Genomic DNA, 17,056 nt, shown 5'->3' on the forward strand with positions numbered 1-17,056 from the left:
CCCACCTCCACAGCGCCCCCTGCTGGCAGAGGCCGGGCTAGTGTAGCTGGGATCTCCTTACAGCTAGTGCCCCACCTCCACAGCGCCCCCTGCTGGCAGAGGCCGGGCTAGTGTAGCTGGGATCTCCTTACAGCTAGTGCCCCCACCTCCACAGCGCCCCCTGCTGGCAAAGGCCGGGCTAGTGTAGCTGGGATCTCCTTACAGCTAGTGCCCCCACCCCCCAGCACCCGCTGCTGGCAGAGGCCGGGCTAGTGTAGCTGGGATCTCCTTACAGCTAGTGCCCCCACCCCCCAGCACCCCCTGCTGGCAGAGGCCGGGCTAATGTAGCTGGGAGCTCCTTACAGCTAGTGCCCCCACCCCACAGCACCCCCTGCTGGCAGAGGCCGGGCTAGTGTAGCTGGGAGCTCCTTACAGATAGTGCCCCCACCCCCCAGCACCCCCTGCTGGCAGAGGCCGGGCTAGTGTAGCTGGGAGCTCCTTACAGATAGTGCCCCCACCCCCCAGCACCCCCTGCTGGCAGAGGCCGGGCTAGTGTAGCTGGGAGCTCCTTACAGATAGTGCCCCCACCCCCCAGAACCCCCTGCTGGCAGAAGCCGGGCTAGTGTAGCTGGGATCTCCTTACAGCTAGTACCCCCACCCCATAGCGCCCCCCTGCTGGCAGAGGCCGGGCTAGTGTAGCTGGGAGCTGCTTACAGCTAGTGCCCCCACCCCCCAGCACCCCCTGCTGGCAGAAGCCGGGCTAGTGTAGCTGGGATCTCCTTACAGCTAGTGCCCGCACCCCCCAGCACCCCCTGCTGGCAGAGGCCGGGCTAGTGTAGCTGGGATCTCCTTACAGCTAGTGCCCCCACCCCCCAGCACCCCCTGCTGGCAGAAGCCGGGCTAGTGTAGCTGGGAGCTCCTTACAGATAGTGCCCGCACCCCCCAGCACCCCCTGCTGGCAGAGGCCGGGCTAGTGTAGATGGGAGCTGCTTACAGCTAGTGCCCCACCCCCACAGCGCCCCCTGCCGGCAGAGGCCGGGTCTAGACTAGCTCCGTGCTCCACCTGCAGCCTGCGCTCCCACCCCGCTCCCCATAACTCCCTGTGCTGGCCGAGGTCCGGCTGGTGTCGCTGGGAGCGCCCGGCAGCCAGCGCCCCCTGCTGGCAGGGGACGGGCTGCGGAACGGCGCCCCTCCCCCGGGGCTCTGGGCGGGTGGCTGCCAATGATCCCTCCGCTCCTCTAGGTGGGGCGGCAGGCCGCGCGCTCCCGACCCGCCTCCTGGCTGAAAGCGGCAGAGCCGGCAGGTTCTCGGCCCCAGCAGCCTCCAGTCGGCCCGGACCTAGCGCAGCCAGGCGGGTGGGGGGCGAGTGCAGCAGCAGGAAGCCAGGCGTCCGGGCCTGCCCCTCCGCAAAGCCGCCATGTCGGAGGGCGAGAAACTCAACTTGGACTCCATCATTGGGCGGCTGCTGGAAGGTGCGGGGGAGGCCCGAGCAGGGGGCTGCGGGCGTGGGGGGGGGGTTGCCCGGTTGCATCCTGCCCCCCCCCCCGTGCATAGGCTGGGCCGCCGGCCGGGAAGGGCTGCGGGGAGCCCCGGGGGCTGGGGCTGCAAAGACCCGGGCCGGGCGCTCCGGGAAGTTCCGCGTTCGCTCCTTTGTTTTCGCTCGGCTCTTCCTGCCGGCTGGGCGATCCTGGGCCGGGGGGCGGCCCCACGCGGGGCTGGGCGCAGAGAGTGGCCCGGAGTGGGTGGGTGCAAGGAGGGCCGGGGCTGGCCCCTACGCGGGAAGGCGGCGTGGGGGTCGCGGAGCTCCAGTGGTCTCTTCCACGCTGCCCCGGGCCCCTGACGGGTCCGTTTCGCTGCAGCCCCGTGTGGGGCGCGCTGCCCATAGGCCCCATGGAGGAGCTAGAGACTCCTATTCCTGGAGGCGCGGTGGGGGCTTGATCTCAGATGGGGGGAAGAGTGTGGCTGTTCGTGGAGGAAGAGGGGGGCAGGGAGTGGGGTGTTCCTGGCCTTTCACCCTCCCCGCCACTTAATTCCACGCAAAGAATGGGGACTATCCCCCAGGCCGGCCCCCAGCAACATTAGTTATGGGGAGCGGGGGGGAATCGAGCTCCCTTCACCCCACCCGCCCCCAGAGCCCTGCTGTGTCTGACGTCAGTTCCCTTCTTCCTGAAAGCCCTGGGGGAGTGTGGGGAGGAGCCTGAGTTCTGGAGGGCTGGGACCGGCCTGAGCAGTCCTGGGGCCAGAGTAGGTGCGGGGAATTTTGAGTAACCCCTGCTTTCCTGGCCAGCCCCCCCCCCCTTGTGTATATGTGAAACGGGGAGGGGGGAGGTGTTAACCAGTCTTCCTAGTGCTAACTTCTTTGTTCCAGTGCTGCCAACAAAATGTGTGGGGGAGATTAGCTGTTACTTCCCTGATCCTTTTAACACTAGGGGTGTTGGGGGAGACGACCCCAGCTACGTTGGCCAGATTGGCAGCAGACCACTGGGGCTAGACCCTGGGCTGAAGCAGGTGCTGAATGGCAGATTATGTGCTCTCCCATTCTTGTCCATCACATATTGCAAAGCAGAGGCATCGGTTCCCTGTGTCATATAAGGAAACCGAGGCACGTAAGGAAACCGAGGCATGGGGGACGGAAGCAGCCTAAGATTAGAGCAATTCAGAGGTGGGGAAAGAACCCAGCATGCCAGTCCAGCATCAGTTGCTGGGCCACCTGCCTCTCGAAGCTTGTGTATTCTGCAGTGTGCGGTGGCGGAAAGCACTCCAGTGTGACCAGTAGGGCAAGTGTGGCCTGCCTGAGAAGGAGCCACAGTTTACCTATGTACATTGCCCAAGAGCTACAGTAATTTGTCAGCAGTCCCCATCAGGTGCCTCCTTTCCCGTCTCCAGTATCTTTTCCCCACCAGATGCCCCACCTGTCAGCGCCTCCTTTTCCTTTCCCGTACCTCCTGCCCACTGCAATCAGCTGTTTCATGGCACTTAGGAGGCTCTGTGGGGGAGGGAAGGAGGGAGGGTGCGATACACTTGGAGGAGGAGGTGGAGCCGAGTTGAGCACTGGAAGGTTGGCAGCTGGAGCTGCAGCCCCGGAGTCAGTGCCCTGAGCAAGGAGTCACATATTAACTTCAGAAGAGCCACAGGTTGGCCATTCCAGAGCTAGGGAGTAGGGAATAGGCTTCCCTCTAGCATGCACCAGCTCCGATCCTACTCCATGGTGGGGGGCACTGGCTGGCTCAGCAGGACGAGGGAGAGGGGCTCAGGGCCTCCCAGCTGTCCTAGTGTTTGAAGAGCCCATCTGGGTTCTGGCCAAGGGCCTGTGTGATCCCAGCCTAACTGCGGCTCCTTGAGCTGTCTGCACAGATCAGTGAGGACCCAGGCTAGGCCAGGACTCTTGTGGTGCCTTCTTCCTTCCCCCTTTGTTGGTCTTGAGTCACCTGTTAACCTGGCCTTCAAGTGGAAGGGGCAGGGCAAACCCTTGGCCTTTGGCTGGGATGTGGTACACGGGCCTGTCCAGAAGAACCTCCGGGTTCAGCCCTGTGGCCCCCTGGATCATTCCAGCATCTGTGGAGTGGCCCTGGGATCTGTGGGAGTGTCTCTGAGCAGTGCAGGAGCTAGGACCTCGACCCAGCAGACACCCACTGTTCTATGTTGCAGTGCAAGGCTCGCGGCCTGGCAAAAATGTGCAGCTGACGGAGAACGAGATCCGGGGCCTCTGCCTCAAGTCGCGGGAGATCTTCCTGAGCCAGCCCATCCTGCTGGAGCTGGAAGCGCCGCTCAAGATCTGTGGTGAGTGAGGCTGGGGGGCGGGAGCTGCCGTGGGAGAGATGATGTGGGGATTCCCTGCACCCCTTGTTTGCTGTGGGTGGAGTCCCTGGCTCAGACCGGGCTGGGTGGGAGGTCAGGGGTGGAACTGTGGCCCCCTTGCTGGCCCTTTCCAGAGGTGACTCTTCGCGGGGGGGGGGATTTGGAGGGTGATCCTTATCTCACTTCCTGCCCTCCCCAGGTGACATCCACGGGCAGTACTATGACCTGCTGCGGCTCTTTGAATATGGGGGCTTTCCGCCTGAGAGCAACTACCTCTTTCTGGGCGACTATGTGGACCGGGGCAAGCAGTCATTGGAGACCATCTGCCTCCTGTTGGCCTACAAGATCAAGTACCCTGAGAACTTCTTCCTGCTGCGTGGCAACCACGAGTGCGCCAGCATCAACCGTATCTACGGCTTCTACGATGAGTGTGAGTGTGGCCCCTGCCCGAGTCCCCACCACCCTGCTCCCCACACGCCACCAGGAGTGCGCCAGCATCGACTATACGGCATGTACCATGAGGGTGCACCCATTTCTCCTGCCCCCGTGCATTCCCTTACAGTCCCACGTCTGTACTCTTGTGCCTCCTCTGCCCTGACCACCATGCCCCCCACACCTCCAACCACAAGTGCGCCAGCATCCATGGCAGAGGGCAGCCTCTGCCCAACCTCCCAGGTGCTGTCTAGCTAACCCTGGGGTTAGACTGACATCCCCTGTAGAAGAAAGCCCTGTGCACCATCCCTGCATGGTTCACTTTGCTCCCTGTATGACCTGGGTCTTGCCCCGCAGACCAGGGCCCAGCCTTGGAAGGATTGGTGGGTCCGGCCCCCTCCCATGTCTGCCTCAGTGACTGGGCCCCCATCCGCCCTGTTGTCTCACAGGCAAGAGGCGCTACAACATCAAGCTGTGGAAGACGTTCACCGACTGCTTCAACTGCCTGCCCATTGCTGCCATTGTGGATGAGAAAATCTTCTGCTGCCATGGAGGTGGGTGAAAGGGCTGCGAGGCAGGGGGCGGGGTGGTGCCTCCTTGTCCCCAGTAGGGAGGGAGACGGCACAGCGGGGTGCTGCAGGAACTCCAAAGGGGCTTGGCCCAGCAGAGGGTGCTGCTAGGGATGGCAGGGGGAGCTAGGCACCAGGGGCTTTGGGCTGGGCAGGGCATTGCTGCGTGGGTGGGGTGGGTGCTAGGCAGGGCTAGAGGATGCTGGGTAGGGATGTAAAAGGTTAACCAGTTATGCAGTAAGCATTAGCCTGATCGGCATGCTTATCTGGTAACAGGTTAACCGGAGGGTCAGGCAGAGGGAGCAGCTTCCTGCCTGCTGCAGGACCCCATCTGGAGCGGAGTATGGGGCATATCTGGGGTGGGGTGCTGCAATGCAGATATGTGGAGGAGGGCAGTTGCTATGGGGCTGTGACTGGGCGTGGATATTATGTAAATCCCTTCATATTCAGTTGAAACAGGTTTTGATTAAAAAAATCCCTGGATTTTACAAAAAGTATTCCATTTTTTTTCTAATTTTCACCTCATTTTTGTATCCTTTAAATATATAAAGATAATTTATTAGGAAAATACAGTGCATTGCAGTAATACAGGAGTCTGTGTGGTTATGCAAAGCTGCCTGATGCAAGCAGCCTTGTATTAGCCTAAAAGATGCACCCAATAAACAAGTGGGCATGCATGCAAGCTCTGAAGTACGTGAGCATCTGAATGTACTGATGAATCTCACGCCCACCACATACATGTTTCAAGTTTTTTAGCAGGTAATGGTTTAAAGCTCTGACTCACTAACGGGAGGAAATGATAATCTTTCTAAATACATTTCAGAATACAAGTATTGAAAAATTAAAAACAGAAACAGGCGAGAAAGATGAAATTGTCTGCTGCAAATGGTGTGGCCCAATTATTAAATGTAAATATTTATAGGCTAATAGTTCTAAGTGTACATCAGTAACATTTTTAGTCAAATGAAGGGGATTAAAGATACAGGTTGAACCTTTCTAGTATGGCACACTCTGCTCCAGCATCATCTGTGGTCTGGCATGATTTAGGCAGCTGGATGTCCACTTACCATGGGCGTGGCCAAGTTTCCCAGGGTCCCATAAAGTTGGTTTACAGCCACCGGTCCTGGTTCTGTGCTGTTGCTTTGCTCTGATTTACCCCTAAATGTCTTGTCACGAGCCCAGTAAGCAGTGGACGTGTTGGCGATGCTGCTAGACAATACTGACCTCCCGTGGTTCAGCACCAGCAACCTATACATTGTTTTCTGAAACTCAGAGGTGACATTATGTGTTGTTCTGTTTTAGTTCTGTAGCAAACCACACTGATGAACAGAATTCAAACCCTTAATCTACTGGACACTTTACTGTGTTTTCACCTACCAAAATAAATCCTGATATTTACACAGAAAAATGATTCCCCCTCCCCACCTCTTTTTGTGGTTGTAAGGTTAAATACTGATAAATTGCCGGGGGAAAAAATAAAAACTGAAAATGAAGGACCCTATTATGCTGCCAGAGTGGGCCAGGCTCCAGTGAGGGGCAGAGTCTAACAGACCCATCTCCCCTCCCTTCAGGGCTGTCTCCAGACTTGCAGTCAATGGAGCAGATCCGCAGGATCATGCGCCCCACAGACGTGCCGGATCAGGGGCTGCTGTGCGACCTCCTGTGGTCTGACCCTGACAAGGATGTCCAGGGCTGGGGCGAGAATGATCGTGGTGTCTCCTTCACCTTTGGCTCCGAGGTGGTCGCCAAGTTCCTGCACAAACATGACCTGGACCTGATCTGTAGGGCACACCAGGTACCGGCTCAAAGGTGCTGTGGGGTGGGATTGAGGGGCATCAGAAGGGTTGGGATAGCAAGGCCCTGTGGGTTACGGTGCAGAAGCCTTGGCAGAGCTGCATGGGGTGCTCTACTGGAAAGATTTCCCCTGGCTGGGGTGCAGGAACCTGCTGGTGTGGGCTGGTTTGTATTGTTTGGAGGAGTCTGTTTCCTGCTCCTACCTCCTGCATGGGTGATGGAGAGGGGTTGGCCTATGGTGCCAGGCTGTGACTTTTGGGACATTCACTGTGACGTCAGGCAGAGCTGGGGGCACTGAGCAGAGGTCCCTGTGCCTGAGGTGGGTAGAGCGGTGCTCCAGGGCTGGGTATTACGCCATGTCTCCCTGCCCCAGGTAGTGGAAGATGGTTACGAGTTCTTTGCCAAGCGCCAGCTGGTGACACTTTTCTCCGCCCCCAATTACTGTGGCGAGTTTGACAACGCGGGTGCCATGATGAGCGTGGATGAGACACTCATGTGCTCCTTCCAGGTGAGCCAGGGAGGGGGCAGTGCCCTGCCCTGCCGGGGCAGGTGAAACCAGTTCCACGGGGGCAGCATTGGCCCTAAAGCCTGAGCTTTGTGCCAGGCAGATCCAGAGAGGATGTCGGGCAGCTCTAGCCCTCTGTGGGCAGGAAGTGGGAGGGGAGTCAGGCCTTGGTTGGTATAAGGGCGACTTGAGGAGGAAATCTGCAGAGGACACGGGGGGGGGGGGGGGGGGCGGACAGCCCAGCTGGGGAAAGGTCTGGGCCTCATAGGAACCTGCATGCCGGGTGGCAGGTGGGTGTCTCCATGGCAGCCACTTCTTCAGCTAATTTCAAGAGCAGTAGATCCTGTGGGCTGTGGGGGCTGGCACGCGTCATGGACCAGCAGCTGTGCCAGCTCTCCGTGGGCAGGGCCCACCCCCCGTCCCCACAGCCAACCCACCTTTCCTCCTGCAGATCCTGAAACCAGCTGACAAGAACAAGGGCAAGTACGGGCAGTTCAGCGGCCTGACCCCCGGCGGGCGCCCTGTCACGCCCCCGCGCAACTCAGCCAAAGCCAAGAAGTAACCGGCTGTTCCCCCCCCACCCTGCCCCACGGACTGGGGGGCTGGGCCCACCCCCCCGGCTGCCCTGGCTCTCTGCACCGGGGCTCTGCTGTCCAGTGCCCACCCTGCCTGCCTGGGGCAGAGCTGAATTGTTATTTTTAAACTCCTGGAGTTTGCTACCAAAAATCCTGCTCCAGGGAGGGGGGGCTGGGGATGGCTCTTGATTTGGGGGGAGGGGGTTTCACTTTTCTTTTTTTTTTGGATCACGTCTATTTTGCCAGTTGAGCCCCTGCCCCTCCCCCCTGCTGCTGAGAATCTTTTTGAATAAATATTTACCAGAAATTCTTAACCCTGCTGCTTCCCCTTCCCTCTGTTCCTAGCCTGGGCCAGGGCTTCCCTGACAGGTTATAGACCCTAGCCAGCCCTGGGCTGAGGCTCTACTCGTTCCAGGAACTGCCCCCTACCATTCTCCATGCCCCAGGGCATCTCCCCTCAGCACCTGCCTGCTGCCCCCAATCCCACAGGGGCTTCCTATCTCGCCTTCCTGGGGAGAGCCGTGCTGTCACTAACTGCATGGAGAGTTGTGCTGGCGCTCTGATTATCTTCCTGGTGGGGCAAAGGAGAGAGGGGCCCCTTGGCTGCTGAGGGGGGCAGAGGCAGCTGAGTCCAGACTGGGTGGAGGAGGCATTGGGGGTTGCACTGTGGCAGAGGATCTCCGGCTGAACTTAGCTGCTCAGGGAAGGGGGGTTCAGAGCAGCCCTTCCCTTTCTTCCCTGGGCTCTGTTCTAAGGGGCTTTTGTGCATGTGGGGGGTGGGAGCACAGGACCACGCTTTCTGCCTCCATTGTGGCCAGGAAAGAGCACAGCTGGGATCAGCCATGTGCCCAGGAGTAGGACCCAGCCCAGCTGTGCCTAGTGTGTGCCCCCAGCAGACAGGGGCTGGGCAGTTGCCATAGGCCACTGTAGGAGCCCATGGCACTGGCAGAGTTGGTGGCTTCTAAGCAGAGGAAAGGGGGGTGGGTTACCAGGCCTGTGTCAGCTTATGCTTGTGGGGCAGTAAGAGGGGTACTGTGGGGTTCAGCTCAGCTCTGGCACTGGCCCCCTTGGGACTGGCACCTGGGCTCTGCCAGAAATTTGCTCTGATTCAGGCTTCTTTCTGCGGGACAAGCTCAGGGAGATGGTATGGGATCTCCCCCCACCCCGCCTTACAAGAAGGGAGACTTAGCTTGGCTACAATAACCAGAGGCACAGGGTGGGCGTGGGGAATACCTTGCCTCCCCCTCTTGGCACAGCCTCTTCCAGGTACAGGAGCCTGCCTGCTATTCTCCCCCCTCCCCCCAAGCTGGTGCCAGTGTTTTTTTTGTGGGGGGTGGAGTGCAGGGGCCGAGCTCCTTCAGCAACAGCCCTGGAGGCAGCAGCCTGTTTTATTACAAAGGGTTTATTTACAGGGCATGGTCTGTTCAGTGGCTTGGAAGCAGCAGCCCCAGCCCAGACTTCCGGCTCCGCTCCAGCAGAGGTGCCAGGTCCTGCTTCTCCATCCAGGCTGCCGGGGGCTCTCTTGGGGAGGGGGCAAGGGCAGAACGGGACCTCTCAGGACTCTCCTTCGCTGTCCTCAGCCAGCACATCCTGGCTGGGCCCAGTGTGGGTGCCCGCCTGAGACTGGGACAGCACCGACCCAAAGAACAAGGAGCGGAACTGTAAGAGATCCAGCAGGATGTGAGTGGAGAACGTTGCAGCTTCCCCTCCTCCATACTCCCCCTCAGTGGTTCCCCTTCCCCTGGCTCCAGTACACCAGGGGCAAGTCCACACAGCTCCCCTCCCCAGAACAGCCCAGGTGGCTCTGCCCACACTGCCCCCCCCCCATACCTTTTTCTGTGGGGGGGTCCCTGGCACAGCCCCCTCCTGGTCACTTTCCAGGGAGCTGCTCTCTGACTCCAGCGCAGCGCCTGGATGGGGGCGTCTCTGGGGAAAGGTGGGGCTGGAGGGTGGCCCGGGCCCCTCCTCACACGTGGTCTCCATAGCAATCATGTAGGAATCGATGTCATCACCACTGAAGTCATCATCAGGCACAGCCGGGGGGAAAGTGCTGTGGGGAGAGGGGAAGCAGGGCTGGGGCCAGACTCCAACCTTGCCTCTGGAGATGGGCTCTTCCCCCTGCCTCCAGTGATCAGCCCCATAGCCCAGCTCTCCTACCCTTTGGCTGCCCCACGGCAGCTGTTGCTTGAGTCTGCAATAGCAGCCCTAAGAGGGAGGCACCAGCTAGACAGTTCACTGGGGTGGTTCACTCTGGACCCTAATGACAACTGGTTACATGCCACTGTCAAACCCTCAGGATCCTACTTACCCATTGGCTGGTCGGGCCCGCAAGGTTGTGGAGGGGACCTCTAAGCTGCTGTTAGGGTCTGACAGGGTGGCCAGGACGAGGTGCACTTCCAGCAGGGGGTCCGACAGGGTGAAGATGGCTGGCCTACAGGGATAGCAGAGTGGAATGAAACACATGGGGAAGGGATCAGGACCCTAGAGGGACAGCACTGGCTGTGTGTGTAGAGATCTGCAGCACGGGGGTGGGGAGGGCACAAGGGAGGCCCCCAACCCATCAAGAGGATCACAGACATGGACAGGAAATGACAGTGGCAATGAAAATGTGACTCCAGCTGGGGAGAGCCGGCCCAGGGCACTGAGGTAGAGGGAGCATCCCCCTCCTCCCCTGCAAGGCCGGCCTGGACATACCTGCCAGGGCAGTCGAAGTAGATGTTGAGGGGCAGGTTGGAGGACTCAGCAAAACTCAGGAGACCCTGTGGGCAGACAGACAGATTCAGTGGGGTGGCCCCACCCTCTGGGGCTACAGCAGGGGGACCCTACTCACTCACCCGGAACTCCTTGAGGCAGAAGGTGACATGCGATTGCTGCTGTATCCGGACATCCTGGAACTCGTCCTCGGAGAGGCACAACTCTGTCACCATTGTCCTGCTGGGCTCTGAGAAGAGAGGGGGGGCTCAGCAGCAGCTCCCTGGGCGCCCAACACTGCCAAGCCATCCCCTAGGGCTATGTCCACACTCACGGCTTCTTGCTCGAGAAATATGCAAATGAGGCTAAGCGTGGACTATCGCCGTGCCTCATTTGCATCCCTAATGAGCCGTCATTTTTGCAAAAGAGGCTCTTGCGCAATGCCGTTATTCCTGAAAATAATCGGCTCATTAGGTATGCAAATGAGGCTTAGCTTCATTTGCTTATTTCTCACTCAAGAAGCCGCAAGTGTAGACATAGCCTAGGAGTGTTCCCTGTAAACTGGGTGCTTGTGTGGCTGCTCAGGACTGGGTCAAGCCAGCAAGCTGATTACCAGAGCCCCCCCAGCTAGGTTTTTGTTTCTACTGGTGGTGCACGTTCACGCATGCTTAGTGCCCATAACATTTATTCCACAGCTTGTCAGAAAAGACATCTGCACATGGATAGCAAAGGTGAGAGGGAACACGGCCCACCACCCACTCGCCACTGTTCCATCTGCTGCCAAAGCTTCCTGCCCCAGAGATGCCAGCCAGTCCAAACCCTGGGACTCCTGCTGTGTGACGTGGAGCCCTTCCCCTTTAGCGAGTGCCACCTCCAATCCTGCCCCTGAGCAGGGGGACACGAAGCTTTTCCCTTCTAGGGAGTGCAGGGTACAGTCCTGAGCTGGGCCTGTGTCTGGGGGATGGAGCCCATCCAAGCAGTAAACCACGGAGGGTGGCGATGGCTCACCTGTCTCCTCATCCAGGTAGTTGCGGAAGCTCACCTTCCCGGCAGGGCTGACCCCCAGCGTCACCTCGGCCAGCGTCACTGGGAAATGGACCACAGCATCCACCAGCACCCTGCCGCCAGAGGTGAACAAGCTGTGACCCTGCCCTACAGGCACAACTGCCTAGTGCCCCCTTCTCCTACCCTCTGTGCCCACCTAGCACCCCAGAGTATCAGCCTCTACCCCACCCCCGATCCTCCCACACCATCCTTGCCAAGTCACCAGCCAAAGGAGACAGCACATACCCCCAGATCCCCCTCTCCAGTGGCTCTGACCCAGGAGTTTGCAAGCTGGTTTCAGGGTCAGTGGGGCCTGCAGCCAAAGCCCAGAACCCCTGCACCCTCACAGGGCTGGAGTTGTGGGGCTGAAACCTCAAGGGCCAAGCCCTGATGCTTGTGAACCCGAAGGCTCCAGTCCCACACAGCTAAAGCCCTGAACCCTCCCTATTGGCTCAAGCCCAGAGCCCCAAGGGTCCCCCGCTCTGTGGTGAATACTCTGAGCTCTGGTCCCACATGGCTAATGCCCCTGCCCCCCAGGAGCAGCCCCTGCTCCGACAGCTCCCCAGCGGGTGATGGGGTCCTCCTACCATGCTGGGGGCCTGAGAAAGGTGTCCGAGAACCCCTCGTCCTTACGGCAGGCTCTGGCCAGACTCAGCAGAGCCCACTCACCGGGCAGGGGCGTGCAGGGCGTTGGCGCACAGCTCCTTGTCGAAAACGGCCTGCAGCAACTCGCACTCTTGGAACGACAGGTTGTGGGTCTTGGTGACGCCTGCCAAGGGCACAGGGACAACGTCTCAGGGATCCCCCATCATGGCCATCAGCAGACCCGGAGCCTGCTCAATGCGCCTCCCCAGCCCGGCCTTGTGTTCAGTAGCGAACCAGGCCAGGGGTCTGCCCCTCCTCCACACCCTCCAAGCTTCACTCATCCCTAGCCACCTGCACGCGTCCCTTCTGCTCCCTGGTACCTCGCACTGGGAGCTAGGTGGATAGAGGTCCGCTGGCCCCAGGCCTCAATCCAGGCTCCCTTGCTTGACTATTGAGATGATCCCTCCCAGTGGAGGGCTCCCCAATCACCACCCCCTCCACTAATGGGGCTTCCTAGATGCCCCTTCTTGCCCCCGCAGGGCGGCACTCACCATATTTGCAGTGCAGCTGCACGACCAGTCGGCTGGCCCGGGGCTTCAGGGATATCAGACACTTCTCGACCGTCTTCTCCAGCGAGGGCAATGAGCGGAACACACCCAGGAAGGACTGGGAGGAGAGAGACACACCCCCAACCCTGTCACTACCCTCACTGCCTGCCACACAGCTGGGGAAACAGCCTCATGGAGCAGCTCCACCCAGCATAGCCGGGGACAGAATCCAGGAGCCCTGGCTCCCAGCTCCCCTGCTGTAACCACAAGACACCGATTCCCCTCCCAGAGTCAGGGAAAGAACCTAGGAATCCTGCCTCCCAGCCCTCCTGCTGTAACCCAGGAAAGAACCCAGAAGTCCCAGTTCCCACCAGGATTCTTTTCCATGGAACAGGGTGGTCACAAGCCCCTGATACCTGCTCCCCCCTCCTCGTGCCAGCTACACTCACTGCCAAGGGTGAAGAGAGTCACCACTCCTGATCCCTGCAGGGCACCCCAAGGAGAGTCCCACATCATTGACACAGAGACCAGGGAGAAACTGCTAGGAGAAAGCTCTCCCTGAGCAACTGAGCCCAGCCCCACACACAGACAATCGAGCCAGGGCCCTCTGCAGGACTCCCCACATCCCAGTTACTCCTGTGCCTTGCCCCCGGGCACCCCAATGAAACCTGTCCTGGATGCCCCACACAGCAGCCTCACCTTCATGAGGACCTTACAGCGGAAGGTCTCCCCATCGGGGTCCGGGCTCCCCTCCTCGTAGAGCTGGAAAAAGAGCGGGGCAAACAGGAAGCAGGCGTAGGCCGAGCGGGAGGAGTTGACAGCACGCAGAGAGAGCTGTGGAAGGGAGAGCCAACCCCTTCATTAAACAGTCTCTCCCCCCGACCCTTACCAGGAGAGAGCCTGCCCTGTCACCACCCAGCACCTCATCCCCAGCAGCTCCTCAGGGAAGAGCCAGCTCCATCACCAACCAGGGTGACCCAACTTACTCCCCTAGGAGCCCTGCGATAAATAACCCCCAAACCCTGATGGAAGCTCTCTCCCTTCAGTTCTCCCCTCCCCCTCGGATCAGAACAGTGCCCCCACCCCCACTGGTTAGAGCTGCACCCTTACCCCATCCTCCGTGGGCTCTACGTAGAGCTCGTCTCCGATGCGGGACAGAGAATGCACAGCTTTCCCAAGGACTGAGGGGGAAAGAGAGAGACTGTGACCCAGGGCCTGTCTCCACCTAGTATCCCCAGGTCCAGCCCCATCTTGTCCTCACTCCCCTTAACTCCAGCTCTCTGAGGCAGGAAACACAGCCATTTGCAGCCAGTGCCTCCTAGAGGGAAAGGCCCCTGATCCGTTCCCCACCCTGCTGAGCCAGCCACTCCCCCCCCCCCCCGCCTTGGGGCCAGATGGGAGCTGGTACCTGCCACATGCCCCATTCCTCACCCCATGCCCAGCTGGTAGCCCGGCACTCACCTTTGACATTGCCCCCGGTAACAAGGCACCTCATGGCAACAGAGTGATGCAGATGGGCTCTCCCCCACCCTTGCAGGCGGGTTTCAAACCCCCATTCCAATCACAGCGCCCTGAACCCTGAGATAATCCAGCCCTGTGATGGAGAGAGTCTGTACCTCTGGTGCTGCACAGGGACCTCTTCCAGGGACAAATAAGTAGAAAATGCTGGAGAGAGACCACATCCTAAATCAGTCATGAAGATCCTACCACCCGCAGGCTAGATTTGGTCCCTGGCTTACTTGGATCCAGCCTGCAGGGCTGCAGTTTGAGCCCCAAACCTGCTGGGAGTCAGGTCAGTGAGGTGGGTTTTTTGGGTTTTGTTTTGCTTCTCACGTATGTGTGGCCCTCACTGATTTTTTTGTGGGCCAGTGGCCCACCCCACCCCTAAATAATCAACTCAGTACATTCCTAGCTCTTTTCCCCTGAAGGCTACCAAAGCATTTCCCCATACCCAGCACCAACCTGCAGCCACCTCTGAGGGGAAGGAGGACAGCTGTTTAACAGCCACACAGGAGTGCCAAGCAGGAACCCCTGTCAGACTGAAGCTCCAGGAGGAATCAAGAGAGGTAGATGCACCTTCTTAGCCCCTTGCTGCAGCTCTTAATCTTACCCCTCTCCCTTCTTGGGGCTCACTCCTTTGCCCTCAGGCCAACTGTCCCTTCCAACTCCCTGTACAGTTTTGTGGCTATTCTCAACCTTGGGGTTTGTCAATCCCTGTCTGGTATCAAGAGCCCCAGCTTCTAACACAACATCCAACTGCCTCAGCTCTGCATAGAATAGGGCTCGTTCCTGCTGTGGGAGATGCACACTGAGTCTCAACCAGCACCGGCCTGTCCTGCATCCTCATCCCATCACAGACCCAGGTGGTCTCCTTTGCCACCTGCCCTGCTCCCAGATCCTTCTGGCCACTCCAGCTGCCCCAGGTTCTGGCTGCCAGATCATCCCTCCCACATGTCCTGGCTACACTTAATCATAGCATCATAGGACTGGAAGGGACCTCAAGAGGTCATCGAGTCCAGCCCCCCGCCCTCAAGGCAGGACCAAGCTCCATCTACACCATCCCTGACAGATGTCTATCTAACCTGTTCTTAAATATCTCCAGAGAGGGAGATTCCACCACCTCTCTTGGCAATTTATTCCAATGTTTGACCACCCTGACAGTTAGAAATTTTTTCCTAATGTCCAATCTAAACCTCCCCTGCTGCACTTTAAGCCCATTACTCCTTGTCCTGTCCTCAGAAACCAAGAGGAACAAATTTTCTCCTTCCTCCTTGTGACACCCTTTTAGATATTTGAAAACTGCTATCATGTCCCCCCTTAATCTTCTTTTTTCCAAACTAAACAAGCCCAGTTCATGAAGCCTGGCTTCATAGGTCATGTTCTCTAAACCTTTAATCATTCTTGTCGCTCTTCTCTGTACCCTTTCCAATTTCTCCACATCTTTCTTGAAATGTGGCGCCCAGAACTGGACACAGTACTCCAGCTGAGGCCTAACTAGTGCAGAGTAGAGCGGCAGAATGACTTCACGAGTTTTGCTTACAACACACCTGTTGATACAACCTAGAATCATATTTGCTTTTTTTGCAACAGCATCACACTGTTGACTCATATTCAACTTGTGGTCCACTATGACCCCTAGATCCCTGTGCTTCTGATTTTGCAACTTGCAGCCCAGAGCCTTTCTTTTAACCAGTCTCTCTTCTCTCCCCAGTTCCATTTCTATGTCCTGTGCTGATTACAATGGCTTGTCATTTTCACAGTGTCTCCTTAGTGAGCTGGGCATGCCCTCTTCCAGGGCACTAGCCACCCTGGGGTGGGAAGATGCATTAGTCACTGTGATGTGGCTGTTTAAACAGGATGTGAAGGATGTGCTGAGCCAATCAATCTATTGCTTGGGTTAGTGAGACTGAACATCTCGTGCTGTTTTGCCCACCTCTCCCCTAAGTCCTCAGCTGGACACGGATCACTGACCACACTGGGAACCAAGGCCAGACACAGCTGGGATGCCCAGGCGATAGCTCTTTTTGTTAGTCCGGTGCCTGCAGCCCTAAAAGCCAGTTTCTGCTACTCTCCCTGTGCATTCCCATCCAAAGGGCTCGGAAGGGCTTATTGATGCCGCTCCAGCCTTAGAGCTGCTCTCCGGCATAGGAAACAGAAATCCAAGGGAAGATGCTGCTGCCAATGGAGTTGTGCAGCTGCTGGGAGCATCAACACACTCTGCAGCACCGAGTCCTCCCCACCACCCACTGCCTCCCTGGTACCTGTCAGGCCCTATTCCCACAAGCTGCACCCCTGCCACGTGTCCGGCACCCCGTCCTGGCCCACCCCACACATTGCCCCACGGCACCCCGTCCCACCCCACACATTGCCCCACGGCACCCCGTCCCGTCCCACCCCATGCAAGGTCCCTGCTGTGGCCCCGCCCATCCACTACAGCCCCGCCCATTTCCACCGTGGCCCCGCCCCCTCACACCTGGCCCGGGGGTCGCTCCTCGCCCCTGATGCACGCGGGGGATCCTGCAGAGACAGCACTTGTGCCTGATGGTCTCGCCCAGCACCCCCCTCTCTCACCCACAATTGCCACGCCCGGCCGCCACTCGCCTCCTCTCCTCCAGCCGTCTTCCCATTGGCCGAGCCCGGCCTTGCGTCGCCTTTTAGCGCATCCTATTGGTTCTCGGGTCACGTGGCGGGGGAAAGCCAGCTCTTCTCGTCATGTGACAAAGTCTCCGGGGAGGAGCCGCGCCGCGCCGGTTTAGCGAGCATTGGAACTCCCGGGGTGGAGCCTCTTTGTGGCTGTCCCCGCGTCACCTAGGCCGCTGCGCCGGGTGGACCCGTCCCCAGCTGCCATTGGAGGAGCCGCACGCCGCTGATTGGCTGGGCCGATAGAGGGACAGAACTACCAGCCAATGGGGCTTCGAATGTAGGAGGTAACGTAGCGGGGTCCATCCAGAGCCTCAGCTCAGCCTAGGCGCCTTCGTCTCCCCTCAGACACCCCCAGCCCAGGCCTGCCTCTGCCACCCCCGCAGGGCAGGTCTT

General features: G+C 58.9%; 2 protein-coding genes across 2 annotated transcripts; one reads left to right on the forward strand and one right to left on the reverse strand.

Annotated features, from left to right (window-relative positions):
- The first annotated feature begins 1,239 nt into the window (after positions 1-1,239).
- Positions 1,240-7,966, forward strand: PPP1CA (protein phosphatase 1 catalytic subunit alpha). The gene is made up of 7 exons (XM_075928529.2): positions 1,240-1,451; positions 3,628-3,759; positions 3,977-4,207; positions 4,659-4,763; positions 6,350-6,573; positions 6,946-7,080; positions 7,529-7,966. Exons 1-7 carry the CDS (start codon positions 1,397-1,399, stop codon positions 7,637-7,639), a joined length of 993 nt encoding a protein of 330 aa, XP_075784644.1. The 5' UTR covers positions 1,240-1,396; the 3' UTR covers positions 7,640-7,966.
- A 1,063-nt stretch (positions 7,967-9,029) lies between these two features.
- Positions 9,030-16,646, reverse strand: RAD9A (RAD9 checkpoint clamp component A). Its single transcript, XM_075928528.2, has 12 exons — positions 16,494-16,646; positions 13,982-14,185; positions 13,631-13,701; positions 13,220-13,354; positions 12,524-12,638; positions 12,057-12,156; positions 11,352-11,461; positions 10,487-10,593; positions 10,347-10,411; positions 9,961-10,083; positions 9,483-9,702; positions 9,030-9,311 (listed from the first exon to the last, which is right to left on the reverse strand). The coding sequence occupies exons 2-12, from the start codon at positions 14,013-14,015 to the stop codon at positions 9,207-9,209; spliced, it is 1,185 nt and encodes a 394-aa protein (XP_075784643.2). The 5' UTR covers positions 14,016-14,185; positions 16,494-16,646; the 3' UTR covers positions 9,030-9,206.
- Positions 16,647-17,056: the final 410 nt, after the last annotated feature.

Source organism: Pelodiscus sinensis, chromosome 5, assembly GCF_052426305.1.
Source record: "Pelodiscus sinensis isolate ZL-2025 chromosome 5, ASM5242630v1, whole genome shotgun sequence".
NCBI classification, from domain to species: domain Eukaryota; kingdom Metazoa; phylum Chordata; order Testudines; family Trionychidae; genus Pelodiscus; species Pelodiscus sinensis.